The sequence below is a fragment of the Gymnodraco acuticeps genome, unplaced genomic scaffold (assembly GCF_902827175.1).
Source record: "Gymnodraco acuticeps unplaced genomic scaffold, fGymAcu1.1, whole genome shotgun sequence".
Lineage (NCBI taxonomy): Eukaryota > Metazoa > Chordata > Actinopteri > Perciformes > Bathydraconidae > Gymnodraco > Gymnodraco acuticeps.
The window spans coordinates 474,972-495,581 of record NW_022991180.1 but is presented as its reverse complement, the minus strand read 5'-3'; the positions used below and the strand labels follow the sequence as shown (position 1 = coordinate 495,581).

Sequence of the window (20,610 nt, the reverse complement as noted above, 5' to 3'; positions counted from 1 at the left end):
GCTCATAACACACCACTCAACAACGTATTCATAGCTGATTCATATTTTACATCTGAAAACAAACCCTAAATGAGATTGGAACTTTAGGAATGACTAGTTTGCATTTGTAGTCACATTTCAATGAGAAAATGGACAACGAGGGTGGTTTGTTGTTCGCTGGTTGAATCGTTTATTTTCAGTTGTCAGGTGGAAAACTACAGTATTACAGGAGATAAAACTAATTGGAGCCACCTCCCAACTCTCTTAGCTGGCTCCTGTGTTTGACTCCATTTCATCAATGTGTGTGTTTTATTTAAGTCTTTAAGTTGACTTAGTAGGAATGCAGTTCAACAGGTTTCCATACAAACACATTGTCAAAAATAAACCTAAACTCAGGTGTCCAATTATCTGTTAAATTATAAGTTAAAAGGTTTGGTTTGGTTTAAAATACCGTAAACAAGAAAATGACTTTTTTTAAAGTTCATTTTTTAAAACATGAACATCGAAAATAAACAGAAAAAAAGATCGGATTTAGATTACACAGTTTGGCTGCTGGATGCTAATATCTCCCAGGCGACGGATGTATTATAAAAACTGAATAAAAGCCTCTTTCAGACATGAACCTAGCTGGATAAATGTGGATTAATGTCAAGGCTTCAGGAGCACGTCCAAATACACACACAGAGAGAGAGAATTCATTATTTATTGCTTCCCTTTCAATAACATCCTCACTGTATTAAATTACGCACGCACGCATCATCTGCATTGCTCGAACATCCGTATAATAAACTATGAAACACTGTGAATGAGCCAATGTTATAATGTTAGAGAAGAAAACAATTGAAACACCAACCCTTACATTTGTTTCCATCTGAATTGCAAACCATAGTGCTGACAAACAGAGGTTGCCATAGCAATAGTAAAACAGGTTTTAGTAATGTAACTTAATCGCAGACTATAATATATGGATGATAAATTCTACATAATATCCTTGTCTGTTAGCCTCGTGACGACGCAACAATATTTGGATCAATATGCATTTTTTTTTAACAATGCTCTATATCTGGGTCTAAACAGTTACATTTTACAAATAAAAAATATTTAAATTCAGCACAACACATGAAACACTGCACGTCACAACAAAGCATTTTCCTGACTTTTAAAGAGGATCGTCTTTATTCTGAGTGAGGAAACTGCCATGATATTCAAATACAATTCAATAAAAACTAATGTTGTGAGTACAGTATCTATGTGTTAACCACGGCTGTATTCAATGGAGATTACCTGCAACTGCTTTTATATGCCACGGTGATCCATTAGTTGCTTCACAAACACTTTTTGTGTGTGCATGTAAATGGGTGCCACCTACACACAAAATCTATAAACATGTGGAGTGACACAAACACCTACAAGTAAACACACACAAACACACACACACACACACACACACACACACACACACACACACACACACACACACACACACACACACACACACACACACACCACAGACATATTCCCTCTTGCACAAACAGAGCCAAAGAAAAAACACCTGTCAGACTGTAAGTTTCTATCTGAGGAACGTGGAGTGGGGAGGAGACGTAGAGGGAGGTGTGGCAGGAAACATGGGGATGGGGGTGGGGGGGGGGTTGATGGCCTTAAAAAGGCAGAAATAAATAGGTTTCACATATCATTCTACAGGAACTCACACACACACTCACACAGTGTTTGGGACTATGGCTTCCACTACCATGGGCGATGTTCTGCCTACAGGCGGCAGGGTCTTTACATCCATCCCCGACCTGTTCTTCATCCCTGAGTTTGTGAGTTTCCTATTTGATCATTGCAGAAGGATATATCGTTTTTGATGGCCTCTTTTACCTTAGACTTTATATTTACCCATCTGTGTGATAGACTAAGTTACAGGGGTGGATGAATTACTCAGTTTCTTTAATTGGGTAAAAGTAACAGTGTAAAAATAATCAAGTAAAATGACTGTATTCAAAATGTTACTTAGGTAATAGTACACAAATATTATTAGCAAAAGACTCTTAAAACATAAAAAGCAAAGGTATATTCTCTTCAAAAGTGTTATATTTTTATGGATATGATGTACTTTTTTGCCACTAATAAATTAATATAACAGTTTTAAATGTTGTAGTTCGGGCAATATAGGTACTTGGTTGTAAAATACTGGAACACATAGTGTAAGATAATGGTTTTTTTTATGTAAAAGGAAACTAAATATGAAAGAAATGTAATGAAGTAGAAGTAAAAAGTTGTGGAAAATGGAAATAATGTATCACAAAATGTGTACTCAAGTAATGTATTCGAAAGACTATATTCTGTTTTATTCTATCACCCATGTCTTTATTTATCTGTTACCTTTTTGCACATTTCCTCTATACATTATATTACATTACATGTCACTTGTTAGACGCTTTTATCCAAAGCGACTTATATACTCAATACTGTGGGCAATCTCCACAGGAGCAATTTGGGGTGAAGTGTCTCAGGGAGAAAATGACATGCTGACTGCAGTGGGGTTTGAACCTGTGCTCCCTTGATCCGAACGCTCTATCCACTACGCCACACGCCCCCATTACTATACCATTCTTAATTCGGCTCAGCACAATTTTATTATTACTTGCCGCCCTTTCTGCCCTCCCTCCCTCCCCTCCCCCCCCCCCCTCTCATTGCTTCTCTGTGTCGGATAGGAATCTGTGATGTCTTGTTTTGGTCATCAGGGAGTTGAGCAAACAGAGAAGAGTCACCAGCAAAACAAACTGTGAAGATTAGAGGATTTAAGAGGTGTGGTGTTGCTAAAACCGGTTTCTGAGAGCCATGTCGTTAAATAAACACTTTTATACTGATTATTGCATTTGCATGGCACAGAGTCTATCAACTCTTGGCAACCAGTTGGGATGGTCCTTACATTTGTTTCCATCTGAATCGAAAACCATAGTGCTGACAAACAGAGGTTGCCATAGCAACAGTAAAACAGGTTTTAGAAAAATAGGTTAAGTAACTCAATGTAACTTAATCGCAGACTATAATATATATGGATGATGAATACTATATAATATCCTTGTCTGTTAGCCTCGTGACGATGCAACAATATCTGGATTTTTTTTAACAATGCTCTATATCTGGGTCTGAACAGTTACATTATAAAAATTCAGCACAAAACATCAAACACTGCAAGTCACAACAAAGCATCGTCCTGACTTTTAAAGAGGATCGTGTTTATTCTGCAGGAACAATACAACAACAAAATGTTGAAAATCCAAACCATTAAAGGTTATAAAAAGTTACACTTCCAAAGCTGATGCTATAACCTCTTTTTAAACGTATCTTTCTTTAATTCCTTTCTGTCAAGATCTTTTAACATTTGATAAATACTGAATACTGCTTTTATTCCAGCTTTTCACAGCCGTTTGGAATGGCACCATATGTCTATAAAGTGTTGCAATGATCATGAAATAGTAGTCATCCACTTTTCAAGAAATTCAGTTAGTCGTGGCTTACAAACAGCTCAAAATTGTTTGGGTTGGGCTTTTCAAGCTTTTGTTTTGCATTCAAAAGTCAAGTAGTGACATGAAGTTGCACCTTCGGGGACCGTGCCTTCAGTGTCGCTGCCCCCACTCTCTGGAACTCCCTCCCTGAAGAAATCCGCAACGCCCCTTCTCTCAACATTTTCAAATCAACCCTTAAAACTCATCTGTTCAACATCGCCTTCCAACAATAACTACACTTCCATTTCTGCCCCCTGTTTTATGTTTATGTTTTTTATGTCTTGTCCTTGTATGTTTCTTTGTAAAGTGACCTTGAGGTTATGAAAGGCGCTATATAAATTCAAATTATTATTATTATTATTATTAGAAACTCTTAAAACCTGCCATTCCCTAAATGTGTCATAAGGTGTGACTGTCCTTTGTGGATTAACATGAGTCAAGACCCCTTGCAGTTTCTGTTCAGGGAACTGAAGATTACATCTGTGTGAGGAGGTGGAAAACCAGCTTTAATTGCAGAGGGAGGTGTAAATCTAAACCAACCATCCACTCACATGGTTAACTTGCTGTTTCTGGTCTTTTTTTCTGGCTGCTGTCCAGTGCACCTTTTCATGAAATAACTTGCTGCTCAGGTATGGAAAGGTACTGGTAATGTTTGGGGTTGGCGCGGTAAAGTAACCCATCTCAGATATAAAAAGGGCGGGAAGGAAACCTGACAGAGGGCGTTTGAAGAAGCTGTCTGTTTCATTTTCACAGAAAGGAAACAGATGGAGCAATTTCAAGCTAAGAAAACCAGCCAAAGGATAATGACGAAATATGAGGCATCCACACTCGGAACCCTATGCCTTCAGCAAGCACAAGACATTTTTTATTATTTGAAATGTTGTGTACATGAGTATATTAATGTGTAACACTGGGAACATAGACAATACTGTACATGTATGTGTAGTTTGCAGTAGTTTTAAATAAACCTTGAATCTGAGGTAAGGTCATATGGGCTACTGCAGGTTAGGTTCCACCGATTTATACTGTTTTTCATTACTTTATTATCGGTCTCACAACACATGTCTCTGAAGTGTTTGGCTGAAATACCAAACAGATCATTGTAGCATCCCATAATCCCCTCTATTTCAGCCCTGTTTCAAAAGTGCTGATTCTCTGTCTGTTACTTTAGATGAAAATAAGGAGCCCCTCCCCACGCCCCTCTGAGAGACATTTGGTTAAAAAGAACTCAATGGTGCTCTAGGAGGAGATGCAGGTGATACGGTGGGGGGGTTACCTTGGTTGGTGATCAGTGTTGGGTGTAACGCGTTACAAAAGTAACGGAGTTACAGTATTGTATTACTTTTTGCTGTAACGAAGTAATGTAGAAGTAACGCATTACCAATGACATTTGTGTAATATACTACCCGTTACAATTCTCAGTGACGCAGTTACAACACATTTTAACCTGAAAAAAATAAAATGAAATGGTGTTTAGTTTTTTAAGAATATACTAACATCGCGAGACATTCCGACACCGGAGAAAAATTGTGCGGGTAGATTAGTAAACCTGGTGTTTACCCTTCGTGCTCATCATTATTGCGCAATCTATGCCTGTGATCATGCTGCGCGAGCCGAGATGATGTGTGTGTGCGTAGTTGAGCCTTTTCATATTTAAGTTTGAGTGTGTGTGTGCGTGCGCGTGCGTATGTATTATATTTTGGAAGTAACTTGCCAAACACTGTTGGTGATTGGCTAATGGTTACACAAGCCAAAAAATCGTTATGACATCATAAAGTGACACACGTCACACGTGTTTATGTATAAAAGTCATGAAAAACTGGATTTTGCATAATAGCTGACCTTTAAAGAGATACTCCACTGAACATCTACTTGACTCTAAAATGCTCACAACTTGGAAGCACAAAGGGCTCTAAAAAAGCTTGGATTCATCCTTGAAATGGATGAATTAAAGGGGACCTATCATGCAAAATACACTTTTGTACGTCTTTTATACATGAATATGTGTCCCCGGTGTGTCAGGGAACTCACCAAGTGTCAGATAACACAACCCTCTCTCTTTTACTCCATACCCAAATCTCTAAAACGGGGCTGCAACGGATCTGATACAGACTGATACAGATTTGAAAATTCTCTGACGTCAGGAACGAGGAGCTCCGCCTATATGGGCAACTCTCCACCTATCAGGAGGAGACAGCCACGGCCATTGCCGATCGAAAGCGCTGGAGACGCTGTAGTACATATGCCAGGCCTGTAAGTGGCGCTGTAGTCTGCCACAAAAGCAGCGAAGAAGACTTCCCGTGCATGGTTGCCCTTCTGTTTATTCTCCGCTGTGGCTCTTTTTCTCCCTCCCCGAGGCAAGCGTTTGCGCCTCCTGCTGCTGTAAATCGATGCAATCCCTCCCCGTCGAGGCAAGCACTGTAATTCTCTCCGTTAGTCCACCAGCAGATGACAAACACCCACCTCTCCGCCTCTTCCAAGGAACGAGGGGACCGTGCGGCAGAGTTTCGCTGGTCAACATGTCCGTTAAAGTTTCAATCTTCCGGACAAAATTAGAAAAGTGCCGGTCAAAGGTCTTCTTTGTTATTTATTGAGCTTTAAAACAAATAAATAATGACTCTATATAATCATATAAGAATAAAACTCTTTTTCTCCCCCTCTTCTGAGAGCCCAGCAGCTGATCTCAAAGCATGCTCCCCTCTCCTGCAGGGGGGCGTGGCTAGCTGCAGCTCATTTGCACAGAATCAGCCCCTGCAAAAACAGGGCTGGAAAGAGCAAATAGAGTGAAATGAGGCTTGGCTAAAATGCAGGATCTGTTTGGTATTTTGAAAAATAAACTATATTTCTATACTTTATATAGGTATGGCCCTACAATATATTGTTCAAATATAGCATGATAGGTCCACTTTAAGATAAACTGTATAAAGCGCTTAAGGTGGGGCCCTGTTAATTTTTATGAAAGTTGCTCAGTAAAAGCTGGCCTGACTCTTGAGAACAATAATCTTCTGCATTAAAGGTGGGGTAGGTCATTTTGGAGAAACCAGCTCGAGTGCGCTGGAATTTGAAAATACACAGCCGGAAAAAATCTGCCACTTCCTTACAGAGCCCCTCCCCAACACACAAATACGCGCACATGACCAATGAGGGCGCGAGACAGTGCTTTTTACAGTATTACGGCTTCCACAGATGAACTTTTTTAATGGATTTTTTGTCAAAGCACTTAAGATATTCATTGCTATCGGGATGTTAAGAGCATTCCATGGAATATAACAAGTGTATCTCGAGCCGGTTTCTCAAACTTACCTACCCCACCTTTAAGCACCTGCATTTACTTAAACCCGCCTCCCAGCAGCTCCACCTCGCCTTGTCTCAGCCCAGTCAAATACATGGAGAATCATTTAAAACCCTTTAGGACCTATTTATTTAAATAAGGGCTGTTCAAGTATTCATACTGTGGAGTAACCTTGTTTAACTATTGATAGAGTGATTAACAGACGTCTCTTTCCCAATGTAAGTCACTAACCAATCACTGATCTATACAGTATGTTCCAAAGTAATTTCTACACATAGAAGTAGCAAATGAAGCTATTAATTGCCAATGCAAGGGTTTTCAGAACATATAAACAATAGTATGAACATAAGAAATGAATCATGCTGCAGGAGGGATTTAAGAGTTTTTCTTGTACTCATTTTAGAGTATTTTATACTTCAGAGGAAGTTTTTTAGTGGCGATTTAATAAGCTGGAGGCCAATTCCCTTTGACCTGGAAAAGAGTAAATATGAATACATAATGTTCCTCTGGTATGTCCTTAGATAAGACTGGAGTAGTAGAGATAAAGCGAATGAAATATTTGCTGATAACACGATTGCTTAAGTTCAAGTTTGCATTAAGTATTGTTTTCATAGCATTGAACTGTGTTTGCTCACCTCTGTATTGACTTTCTTAACGTGCTTTGCTCGAGCACAATTAATCAATCAATCAATGTTTATTTATAAAGCCCAATATCACAAATGTTACATTTGTCTCAGTGGTCTTCACAGTTTGTACAGAATATCAGTATGACAACACGACACCCTCTGTCCTTTGACCCTCACATCGTACAAGGAAAAACTTCCGGAGAAAACCCACAGTTTAAAGGGGAACATGGGAGAAACCTCAGGGAGAGCAACAGAGGAGGGATCCTTCTCCCAGGACGGACAGACGTGCAATAGATGCCGTGTGTAAATTGAAAAGATAATACATTTACAACATAGGTAGACCAAATGTTTGGAAATGCATGTGTCTATAATGAAGATGAATCCACAAGGATGTCAGCAATCCTGTGGGAGCCATCAGGGAAGTAGTATGGTGAGAGTCAGGCAGGACCGCAGAGACAGGTTCAGCCACGACTCGAAGTCCAGGACTCAGATCCAGTGCTCAGGATAGAGGATCCAGGACACACGACCACAGCAATAGGATCAGCCTCGACTCAGGATCCCGGCGTATATATGGACACAAAAAAGAGATTTGGGGGAAACTGGGTTAATCGGAACATGAGAGTACACAGGTACAAACAGCCAGAAAGACGGAGGTGGCCCCCTCAACAGTCCAAGCCTATAGCAGCTAAACAAACGTGTCTACATACATGCACTCCCGTAGGATAGGTTGAGGGAAAAGGGTAGGAAGTAGGAAACAGAGGAGGAGAGGCACACACAGGGAGAAAGGTCCCCACTGGAACCTGAATTGATTAGAGGTAAGGAGTTGGTCTGTGGCTACGTTCCACACTCCCCGGCCAGGCTAGGCCTTCTCTGCAACCTGTTACCGTCTATTAGAACCTCGAGAGGTCAGAGAGGGGAAAGGTTTTGGATAAAGTTTTAAATATAAGATCTAAGTTTTTAGGATTTAAGTGAAAGAGTAAGAACTAAAATGCATAGGTGAAGAGGCATAACCAGAGAACAATGTTGCTTTCTTTTGGTAAACCAGAACAGATAAAGCATTACTTTCAAAGTTGAAAGCACATTTTAAAACTATAAAGAACAGGAAAAGCTTTATACATCCACACATACAGTACATATTTCAAAGCTTTCCCTAATGTTAATTGGACAAACATTATTTAAACCATTATAACTTATTTTCAATTATATTCAAGATTGCAAAGTTTCAAATATAACTTTCAAGCGTAACGTTAAACATCTAGAAATGTTCCCATCACGTCTCGTTTGGAAAAAATCAGTCAGTTAAAGAGCCTGTGACACGAGTTTCCCCCATCATCCAAACCCATCAATTTGAGTAAATATTGTCCCCTTGAAAACCGTTACTGGACTGATTTTGGATATTTGTACTTTGATAACCATTAATCTGCCCTTCAATGTTGACCATTTTCTGGATCTTCTCGGGGATTCTTCAAGTCCCGCCAAATTATGTGTGACGTCATTGCGGGCACAGCGCTCCAGCTGCACCGTTCAGGATCCCAGCATCTGCATGTAAACGCACGATGGCGCACACAGCAGCAAGCTCAGACAAGCGATGACAGTTTAATTTGAACGTGTCTGAGAGCTCATATGAGGCTGAAGGATCGGTTTATGTTGTATCTGTTAGAAGTTTAGGAATTAGGTGCGTCAATATGGGCGATCATACGGTCATGTAGCCAGTGGTGGACTGGGACTAAAAATCATCCCGGGACTCTCGACCGGCCCACTTCGGTACCGCTAGTAAATTGTCAACGGGGGTAGTGGGGGATGTCAGGGGCGGCGGGTGCTGTAGATAGTAAATGTAAATATGTAAATATTTGTGTCACTGCATCCTGGTAAAATACAAATATAATGCAATGTCTGTGTCTTTGACATTAGCGCTGCTAGCCACCTGTGCCCTGTACTACGAAGCCAGTTCAACATACCCTGGATATGTTTGAGTAACAAACTAACAACAACAAACTAACAAACGAGATCTCGCTAAGCGGTCCTACGACGCTGGTTATCAACTCGGTAAATCAAGCCAGGGTTTCTCTCACCAGCTGAGAGCGCGTTCACGTCTAAGACACGAGTGGATCTGACTTTAATTACATTTGACTCGAGTGTTTCGTCAACATAATGTGTTGCTTAAAATAATACTTCTGCATACAGTATGTGACACTGTAAGTGTTGCACGGCCAGATACGGCTGGAGAAGCTGACTCAGATAAGGAAATACATGATATATTATGATATTATATATGATCGATGATCTGATTGATGATGTAATATGAATGATAAGTGCGACACGTCGGCGTCTTCTCTGCATACGGCAGTTTAAACTGTATTTCCTTTATCCTGTAATATGACTTGAGAGATTTAAACTCCGCACACTGAGTTGATCTCTTTTCTATAGACGCCGGAGGCGGACAGCGTCAGGTAAAAAAAAGTTATTTAGCCTTCCCAAACCTGAGCCTCACGCGCCGCCTATGGGGATGTGCTAGTGACTTATCCGACCGGCCCACTTCGGTACCGGCCCAGTCCGCCACTGCACCCAGCCCACGTAAACTGTCAACGGGGGGAGCCTCGCTGCGGGGAAACGGTGGACCTAGTGTCCCGATCGGAGTGGGAATAATAATAATAATAATCCGTGCATTTTATCCATTAATTTCCCCAACATTGTGGTGAAAAAACCACACGTTTAATCCATGTTGGTGTACTACAACTACAAAAAGCATCAGTTTGTTTTCTCATCAGGAAATGCAGACCGGCACAAACAAACGATTTTTAATCATCATTCTCACGATCATTTAATGTATCATATGTTCGCCGAATTGACATGAAAGCACTAATAAATGTATTTTCATCCACTTGAGTTTACAACTACAAAAATAATCGATTTGTTTTTATATCACATCCTACGGGAGGAAATTCAGTAGCTCTCACTACCGATTTTTAATCCTAATGTAATCATCATCTTCACCACGATCATTTATGTTTATGTTCGCCGAATTGACATGAAAGTACTGACAAATATGAATATACTGTAGTCAACTTCATTAAAACGTTATTAACGTGCCTAAACTCAGTAATTCACAATTTCTACGCATGACAACACACTTTGTCCGTGTTTGGCTCTCTCGCCGCACAGTGAAGCGTTCCCGTATTGACGTCACTTCCGGCTTCCCCCAAAACTTCAAAATGAGTCGAAGGAATTTCCCCGCGATGTTCGAAATTATTGATATTTAACGGAACGGTATCGCTTTTTTCTTTTTAAACTGACGGTTCGAGATTACTAGTAGCCCAATATTTCATTGCACAACAGTTGTTGGGATGCTGTCACAGGCTCTTTAAGCAGCATTCAGTTTCAATACGGAAAGTGTTAGGAAAAATATCACTCGACTCGTTACCGGCTTGGTCTTCAATATCAAGTAGGGATGCACGATAATTATCGGCCCGATAATTATCGGTCCGATATTAGGAATTATGACGTCATCCCGATAAACCCGATACCAGTATTAATAGCCCCGATAATATACAATATATTTTTTGGGTAAAAAAAAAGAAAAAAATACTGCGGTGTGGGTGGATTGGGATGAGGGGCGCTTGTTTTTCACTCGGCTCCTCCCGTTTTGCCAGTACTGTGGTATTAGTGGTTTAGGAAGAGAGGAGTTTTTCACAAATCCAGCGCTCCCTAACTCGTGAAGCCAGCACAGTAAACAAACATGTCGTCGGTGGTATGGGCGTTGGAGCTATGTGCAACTCAAGGCATGCTCGAACCGGAGCTGCCTGGACGCTGCAATCATGTTGCGCACTATCCGTGCTGAGTGTGCTGACTTTTTCGTACAATGTCCCACTGTCTGGCTTCCTGCATAAAGTCAAGTGTGGCGAAATGTCGCTCCTCTGTTTTCATTTAAACAGCTCCGTATATCCGTTAGCACAGCTAGCTAGCACCAGATGCTAACAACAACAATGCACGTAAGGTCTCTCTCTCTCTCGCTCGGGCCACACCCTCCCGGTCCTCCAGATGGCCAGTCGGTGCCTGCCGGTGAGCGTGGAAGTGTGGTCTGCCACAAGCGGGCGACAGAAGCGGGGCTGTCAGCATCAGCTTGTAGATGGTATTTTAAACTCGATGCGCTCTGAAACTACGGGGCGGCCGAGGAAAAAAAATACACATGCGTTAATCGCCTTAAAATAATTAGTGGCGTAAACATTTTGTTATTATCGGTATCGGTCTTGAGAAGCAGGAAGTTATCGGTATCGGTATCGGAATACATGTATTTATTATCCTTGCAAGAATGGAAGTAGTCATCACATACAGAGCTGCGTGGGACAAATAGTTCCCAGAGTAGAGTCCTTGATATGCTTATACAAGAGAGGGTGTTACAGCCAACAAGATGGAAGAATACTGGTTCAAAGCAGTATTCTGGCCTTAGTTCAGATTAGCTAAGGCCTGCGTAAGCAATAAACATGACAGTCATATGTCTATCTCCATAGAGGCCAACTTGTATTTCACCTTTTAGTTTATGATTTGAGTTACAGTTGAATGGTTAAATAAGCTATGCTCCAGTTATTTAGACTGAATGATTGTATTATAAATGTTTAGGGGTGTAACGGTTCACAGAAGTCACGGTTCGGTTCGTACCTCGGTTTGGAGATCACCGTTCGGTACGGTACGGTACAACAAGAAAAAGCAAAACAAAGTCCCAAATGCATAATTCCAGGTTTGTTGTTATTTTGAACAGTAGTGCAAGTTTCAGTTTAAAAATAAAGAACTCTGACATTTTGAATAATTAACTGTATTAAACAGTTAAAAACAAACCACAAACAGTACCACACACACTCAGATGGCCAGATTATCTATAATGGCTGATGTCAAACAAAAAGGTTTCATCAAGCTGTAAAACTAAAAAGAATGTCTTGAAAATATTACATCATAAATAATAAGAAAGTGTTTCAAGAGCGCAGTCGTTGAAAAACATTATGCCAAAAGCTTCCGTTATTTATTTTGGTCTCTCGGCTCTCATTTCTATTGGTTTCTTAAAAACAGAGGGATCAGCTGCTGAACTGCTGTTGTCTTTTGCCGGGCTCCGGCAAATCTGGGTGATGCCTTCTGATGTGATTTAGCATGTTTGGCGTGTGTTTCTATTAGCATACCACTGTAGAACAACGGCGACACACCGTCCACGTCCGATCCACCACTCGCACTCCACCGTTATTGTAGTCCACAGGGAACCCGAAATGTTCCCACACAGCTGATTTAAAAGAAGCAGGTGGGTTCTAGCTCCTGTGTGTTATCTGAAATCGCCATACTAACTTTTCTTCTTGTATTTTGTTCGTTTTGTTGTTGTGTTTTTTATTGTTCTTCATTTGTCGTTTAAGGGCGGCTGGCTAACAGCTTTTAGGCGCAATACCGCCCCCTGGATTATATATAGTGTAATGGATACTGCCCTGAATGACAGACTTTTTTCCCACTCGTAAAAAAAAGCGTATTCGTCGTGTGACTGCGTGTGCCGAACCGTGACGTCTGAACCGTGACGGTACGGGACGAATACGGATACCACACCCCTATAAATGTTACAACACCAAATGAACTGGTGCTGACTTAACAGTTAGACCGTTAAAGGTGTGTCAGTTGTTGAATTGCTAAATTCTAATGTTGTGCATGTCTATGCATTTCACTTTTCACTTTTGTTTTAAACAATTGGTTTTGCATCCGTTGTGTCAACTAGTGTCGCACGACATGTCTTGTGAATTCTCCGGCCGAAGCTCCAAATAAACCATCAGTGTTTGCCATCAAAGTTCCTGCTCTCCTCGTGTCTCTCTGAGTTTGGTCTCCATTGCTTCATACGTTTCCATCACAAGTCCCTGTTTTAATTGTGCCACAAAATCATTCAGTTTTATTGCAAAATAATAGATAAAGTACGATGGCCAACACGCCTCATCGGCCCAAAACACTTCCATTATGAGTAACAATCAACAACTTACTGAAACATGCCAGTGTTTACTAAAAGCGCTGAATAAACGAAATGCTTCAAATGAAAAATGCTGAATGAATCTCAAAACACATCGGAAATGGGGACACTAAAAAGTGAAGCACACAGCTGGGACTGTAGTGCTTGTTGATGGTCGGGGACAATAACATTGGCATCGTTTCTGAAACTGCAGCATGTTTCCCCTAATGGAAATAGTTTGGGCCGTTGTGATGCATTTGCATGGTTGGCCACCATATTAAAGGACATGAACAGAAACAGGTTTTCCCCTGTATACGGTGTGTACAGGGAAGTGCCTCTTTTCATGAAACAAATTAGTTTCATGGCTGTGATGCCAAAACACTCTTTTGAGCTTACTGTTTGTCAAAGGAGAAGAGACAGACTGCGGAAATAGTGTGTCTATGTGTGTGTGTGTGTGTGTGTGTGTGTGTGTGTGTGTGTGTGTGTGTGTGTGTGTGTGTGTGTGTGTGTGTGTGTGTGTGTGTGTGTGTGTGTGTGTGTGTGTGTCGGGCAATCACATAGGGTCAAGTTGTATTTAAGCAATTAATAATACATTTTAAAAGTAGAAACAGTACTTTTAGTGATAAACAGACAGATAATTTCCACCTAAATCGAGAACTTTAAAATGGGTTCAGATGTTTTGGTTCTTTATCACTGACAGACATGACTCCAAAAGTAAGATATCGTGGTACCAGAGGTTGCGCTAGACTTTTTCGCTGCCCGTCATTTTGACGGATAGGATCGCAACATTTCCGTCAAAATCCATTATCACCCGTCGGCCTGTACACAACTCTGCCGGGGGGCGGAGAGAGCACGCTCGTGAACTGTCAACGCCGTGTTATGCATGCCCACAGCACCTCGCGGGAGCGCGCACAGCGTAAAGCAAATACTTTTGTTGATCTGTTCGGCAAAGTTAGGTCTGGAAACGATATAATTTCCTTTGGGCGGGCATGCATAACACAGCATAATACCGGAGCCCCGCTGCGGGGATACTTTGGCGCTGTTCTGAGTTTGTTCTAATCTGTCAAATGACGGACGGCTTTCAGATTTTTCCGTCATTGTTTAAAAAATTCCGTCATAGACGAAAACAATTCGGTTAATGCGACCTCTGCGTGGTACATAACGCATGGAAGTATAAAACTGTTTGCTTTACCACTTCAAAGCTTACAATATGTCAATGTTGTGTTAAAATTATGTTTCTGCTGCCCCCAAGTGGCCAAAAAAGATTTTGTTTTTGATTCTTTTATTTTTTATTTGCATTTTAAGAAAATATTCACAAAGCATACATAACAAAATAAACACATCTAGGTACATAGATTAACTACATAACAGATGACAAGTACGAAAATAAATACTAACATAATAGTAACACAAATATTATAAATAAAGGAATGGATACATTGTTAATACTCAGGTATATATGAACTATATGAATTATGTTGTTCTATACTTGACCCATGTTCCCCAACTTAGTAAACTCACAATGGAATAATTTAGCAAATGAAATCTATGTAAGGGAGAAAACTGAGAATTAGAAACCAAATGCAAAAAATAATTTAAGGCAGTTTTTAAGATGCAACATTGTAATTTGAAAAGAACAAAGCTGTAAAATGCCCCCCCCCCCCCCCCCCCCCCCCCCCTTCCTGTGTGACCCTGCAGGTTTTCGGAGGTCTGGTTTGGATGCTGGTGGCATCGACTGAGGTTGTATATAAAAACCCGATGGGCTGGGTGATGTTCGTGTCCATCTTCTGCTTCGTGATGACGACACTATGGTTCTTCATCTTCCTCTGTGGAGCCAATCGGAGCAGCAGCTGGCCCGCCCTGGTTAGACACGCCCATCACCAGCTGATTGGCTAATTCAAATACATGAGTCTGATAATAAATTGATTAGCATTTTACTTTGTCCTAAAGGCAACGTTATTTTTATTGTGTTTGTGGTTGGATGCCTTAGACGAGATCTGTTTTTAACACCAGCTGAAGATATTTAAGTAAAATCCTATGTGTCCGAAACTTCTATGTGTAATTTTAATGGCGGTTGCAGACAAGCGTCAAAATGGGACTAATAAAACGTCATCAGGGCAAACACAAGTCCATCTTTGGTGGTGATGAGTAGCCAATAGACCAGGATGTAGTTCCTTCATAGCCTTACGTTAGCCTTTTACTTCTGGCAATTGCATGTATGCCAAATCACAAAGGGGTGTTAATATGTGAAGATTATCCTGCTGAACAAAACATGCAAACATCATAAACATATGTTTGCCAAAGAGCTTATTTGATCCAATATTCTGAAATCCAATGAAAAAATCCCATTGCTTTTTGTCGAGGGAGCCAATTCAACGCTTACTTCCAGGTCTGCCTACAAAATACGTCATCCCACCGCTCTATAGGCAGTACATAGATGGCCAAAAGTGCAGGTGTTTTAACTGCAAAAAACAATCACACTACTGCCACAAAGTTGGAGCACAGCATTCAGACTATTGGAAATGTCCTCTTATGCTTTAAAACCCTTTAATTGCCAGACCAAGAAAGAAACGTTGGAAATTTGTTTGCATCTAGAAGTGTTTTTGTGCACAACATGTCAACCAAATGGTAGAGATGGCTAAATCAGATGGACTTAAACTTTTTTATTTTTCAACGAGATATCAAGCCACAAAATGTGCACAGCCAAATGGTGGTGCTGGCTGTTAAAGGGTTAACTTCATACCTTCATCAACATGTAGCCCAACTTTTTTTTGTTTCTTTTCAGGATGTGGGTTATCATTTTGTTGCGACGGTGTTCTACCTCAGTGCGTCGGTGCCGCTGGCCTTCATCACGGTCCTGGATGGCCAGGTTTTAGCAGCATTAGCAGCATTAGCGCCTGTGTCGGGGTTGAACTCAGATTTGCCCCTTGACACTTCCAAGATCTACAAGCTGCACATTGCTGCAGTGGTATGTCAAACAATCAGAAACACACACAAGCACGCATGTACACACACACACACACACACCACACACACACACACACACACACACACACACACACACACACACACACACACACACACACACACACACCACACACACACACACACACACACACACACACACACACACACACACACACACACACACACACACACACACACACACACACACACACACACATACAGACTTCTTACATATACTACACCATTCTGATAACTGCAACTTAATAAAGATACAACTCTGGGGATCATAACATGTTATCAGCATTTTGTGATGATTCCAACTTTAGCTTTTTTTTAAGGGATAAAGTTTGTGATAATATTAGTTTTGACAAAATAACTCCATACGTTAGTTATGTAAATGCTTTATTCCAGTGTCCCTACAGTTTTAAGGTGGATTTTCAGTATCATATATAATGTGTTCTGTATGTTTCAGCTTTTCAGTGAAGCTATACCTTGGTTGGTTATTGGCTAATGGTTACCCTAGGTGACCTTTAAAACAGTGTGTTGACATAACTTAATTCTACTTCAATGTGATGATTTGACTTTGTTTCTCTGTGTGTGTGTGTGTGTGTGTGTGTGTGTGTGTGTGTGTGTGTGTGTTTCCAGGTGATGTCCTTTTTGGCCACTCTTTTCTACTTCATCCATACCATTTTCTCTGCCATTCGATGGAAGAGGTCTTAAAGAAACCAACTACCCAGCTGACCTGTCATTGGAGGAAAAACAGAATGACTTTTTTGTTGTTGTTGTGTCTCTTAATTTCAAGGTCAACAAGAGTTACTTTAAAAGAAAAAACTAAATGCCAAATAACAAATGAAGGAGGGAAAGGTAAACAACCAGAATATTGCTAAATGTTATTTGTTTATTGGTCTCATTCTGCACAAAAATTATTATTAAAAAAATATAATTACCCCACAATTCTATAATCAGTATGGCAGCAGTTTCATCAGAAGGTAAAGAAGACTGACAAGTTAAAATATGTTTGCAAAACAAAAAGATATATATAATATTTTAGAAAAAAACAGTAGTAGGCCTATAAGGTAAATATGTGTCAATAACTAATTCAACCACAGATGTAATAACATTTCCAGGAGCAGGATATACATTATGATATTTTTCAAGTTCAGAACACATTTCTTTTCATCGGTCTGCAAAATTTGAATAAAGTGTCGTTGGCTTTAGGTGGTTTTGCTGTACAGGTAAAATGACCAATGACCCCCGAACTTATGGTGCAAGTCAAAGTATTTGACTTTTCACAATCGTCAGGCAGTAAACATTTCTACAAACCAAACTGTCATTAAAACATTTCATCCACATTTAATAGCAGATCTTAGCACATTTAAAATGCTTAGATCTCCTCAGAGGCTTATACTGATAAAAACCTGAAACCTTGAATATTTTAAACTTGATTTCCTGCTTGTTTTCTCCATGTTTACAATGAGCAAAACCTTAATGTATAATGGATGAACTTTCCTCCTTAACCCCCTTTTTTAAATTACATTTTGATACAAGTTCTTTCTTTTCTTTCTGTTTGGATATACAGTATGTTCGGATGTTTCCACATGATTTATCATTTGAAATCATTTCACTTTACAGGTGTCTTTCTATGTGAAATCTTTGAAAATAAATTGATTGGACATTAATCCTGGCTTCTCTGATTTTCCTTTTAAATTGTTCATGATAAATCAACACATTGTCATTAAATACCATGGGCACCATTACCTTTCTGCACCATGAAACATTGCTTGCCAGCCATTTTGATTTGTATAATATTGAGGAAAAATAGCAAGTCATTACAATACGTTTGTTTCTCCATTTTATCACAAATATATGTGCCGGTGAAAATAATCTCTGAGGGCTCTGAGGGCTTTTTTGAATGTTAGATGTATCAGCGACGTATGAGAGCCTCCCCTGTCATACTCCAATGTAACGGATAAAAAACTAAAGAAAAACTAAATGATAACTAGAAAATGCATTTCCTGCAGAAAATGCGTGCGAATGCTATAAACCGTGAACATTTGTGGCTGAATTTAGCTGAAAATGCAGAAAAAGCTGAATATTTTATTAGTTGAATGGTAGCTGCTTTTAGCTACAAAAACCAAGCAAGTGTGTTGCTGAACTTAGCGGAGAAATGCAGAAAAGTGAAATGATTTGAATCAAAATTGTTACAGCTCGAATGCATTGCAAGGACTTTGTTGAACACTTGAAAGTGAAATGTTAAACTGAAAGAGTAGGACAAATAGTGAAGAAGCTTAATATTTAAAAGAAAAGGTTTAAAAAAGGTATAAACAACAATATGTTGTAGTGGCAAATTCTTATGTTACCTAATATGGTAAAACCAAATGCAGCAGTCCCATGATGACTCACTTACGAAGTAACCCAAGGTTTCCAGGCACTTACCCCGTTCATGATAGCCACTAGGAATATGCTTATGCAACATCAGTTGGCTCTCAATCTTTTGTTCGCCTCAAAGGGTGGCCTGTGTCATGTGATCGGTGACTCTTGCTGTACTTATATTCCCGACTCCGCCAAAAACATCACCGAAACCATGCAGCACCTTAACAGCCTGTTGGCCGACATGAAGGCTGAAAACATAACATCCACAGAGGATGTCTGGGACTGGTGGTCCTGGCTTACATCGGGTGGGTGGGAAGCATGGCTTGCTGGGATAGTTACGCCACTGTTGATCATTTTCAGCCTAATACTCGGTTGTACATGTATGTGTTGTTATTCCCCTATTGAAGAAATGTTTCTCCAACATGATATCCTCAGCTTTCGCTCAGTACTCTGTCTCCAATCAGTACTCTGCTCTCCCACTACAAGACCCTATGTTACACCACACATACACCAACCTTTTGCCTCGCACAAGTGCCCATGTGTGTCCGAGTTCGATTCAGATTCTGACACTGCAGTATAATCTATGATTTCAGTATCCCCTCTTCTTATGCTTACATATCCTTGGAGTCTGTCCTCCACAAAAACAGTCACTTTCCATGATATGTTGGTGACATGTTTACTTAAACCAGCAATTGGGTGTATTCATTGATGTGTTATATCAGTCTATCCTGTCATTTGTTTCATTTTCATGATTGATCAAAGTATGATCAAAAGGGGGGAATGTAGTGGCAAATTCTTATGTTACCTAATATGGTAAAACCAAATACAGCAGTCCCATGATGACACACACACACACACACACACACACACACACACACACACACACACACACACACACACACACACACACACACACATTCTTGCAGAATATACTCTGTGAGACCGGTACCTTTGAAGCGCTTCAAATAAAGAACCAACAAGACTACTCTGTTTGTTTCACCAGTTTATTGATTTATCATTCTGATTGTACATCTCCACAGTATTGACGAGGTTAAAATATCCGTAACAATGTATAGCCTCAATTTCCTGAAATAGCTGAATAATTTAATAGTTGAATGGTTTTTGTAGCTGAAAGTAGGCTGAAGGAGTTAGATACTAAATGTAAGTAGTCTGTCTTTGTCTGTCTTTATTAGGATCCCCATTAGCACTAGCATGAGCATTGGCTATTCTTCCTGGGGTCCTCACTGTTACGTTCCCAATTGGCTAGGGGAACAAAAGGGAAACGACACGACCAGAGTAGAATTGGTATAATTATAAGTGATTTATTTATAATAGCAGCGGTAAACAAAATGGCAGGCAGGCAGCCTGAAACAAACAAAAGGGCCAAAAGGGCACAGGTTGACAGATAACCAAACTAAGGGAGGACTCTTAAAAAGGAGTCTGTGTACATACCGAAGAAATAACACTCACACTAAATACGGAACTAAACAAAACCTCACTTCAAGAGTGGTACAACTAACAAAGGGAGTCTACACAAAACACACAGCTAAACTAAAGGCAACAGTCACAAATCCTAACGATACTCTAAACACTAACTAAACTACTCTACACACTGTGAAGTTCAAACTTATTTGCAGCAATGTTGAGCCAATCATGAAATGAGTGAAACTGGATTCGCCTGTCAATACACTGATATTTATTGAGAGCCTCAGCGGCCGGAGAGTTCACAGCATATCACAGTTCTCCTGTAAGATACCAGCAAACTCTGAACTCTAAAAGCGCCAAGCACCCAACTATACAGACAAGAAGAGGAGGGCCCTAAAACACGCGGGTTTTCCTTTAATGCATGCCAGATGTCGAGACAAAGACTCGTTGCATTGTAAACCCACATGG

At 40.2% G+C, this 20,610-nt stretch overlaps 1 protein-coding gene across 1 annotated transcript; it reads left to right on the top strand.

The window, feature by feature from the left end:
- The first annotated feature begins 1,683 nt into the window (after window positions 1-1,683).
- LOC117560852 (myelin and lymphocyte protein-like) lies at window positions 1,684-18,023 on the top strand. The gene is made up of 4 exons (XM_034237932.1): window positions 1,684-1,802; window positions 15,076-15,240; window positions 16,163-16,345; window positions 16,990-18,023. Exons 1-4 carry the CDS (start codon window positions 1,716-1,718, stop codon window positions 17,062-17,064), a joined length of 510 nt encoding a protein of 169 aa, XP_034093823.1. The 5' UTR covers window positions 1,684-1,715; the 3' UTR covers window positions 17,065-18,023.
- The last annotated feature ends 2,587 nt before the right edge of the window (window positions 18,024-20,610 follow it).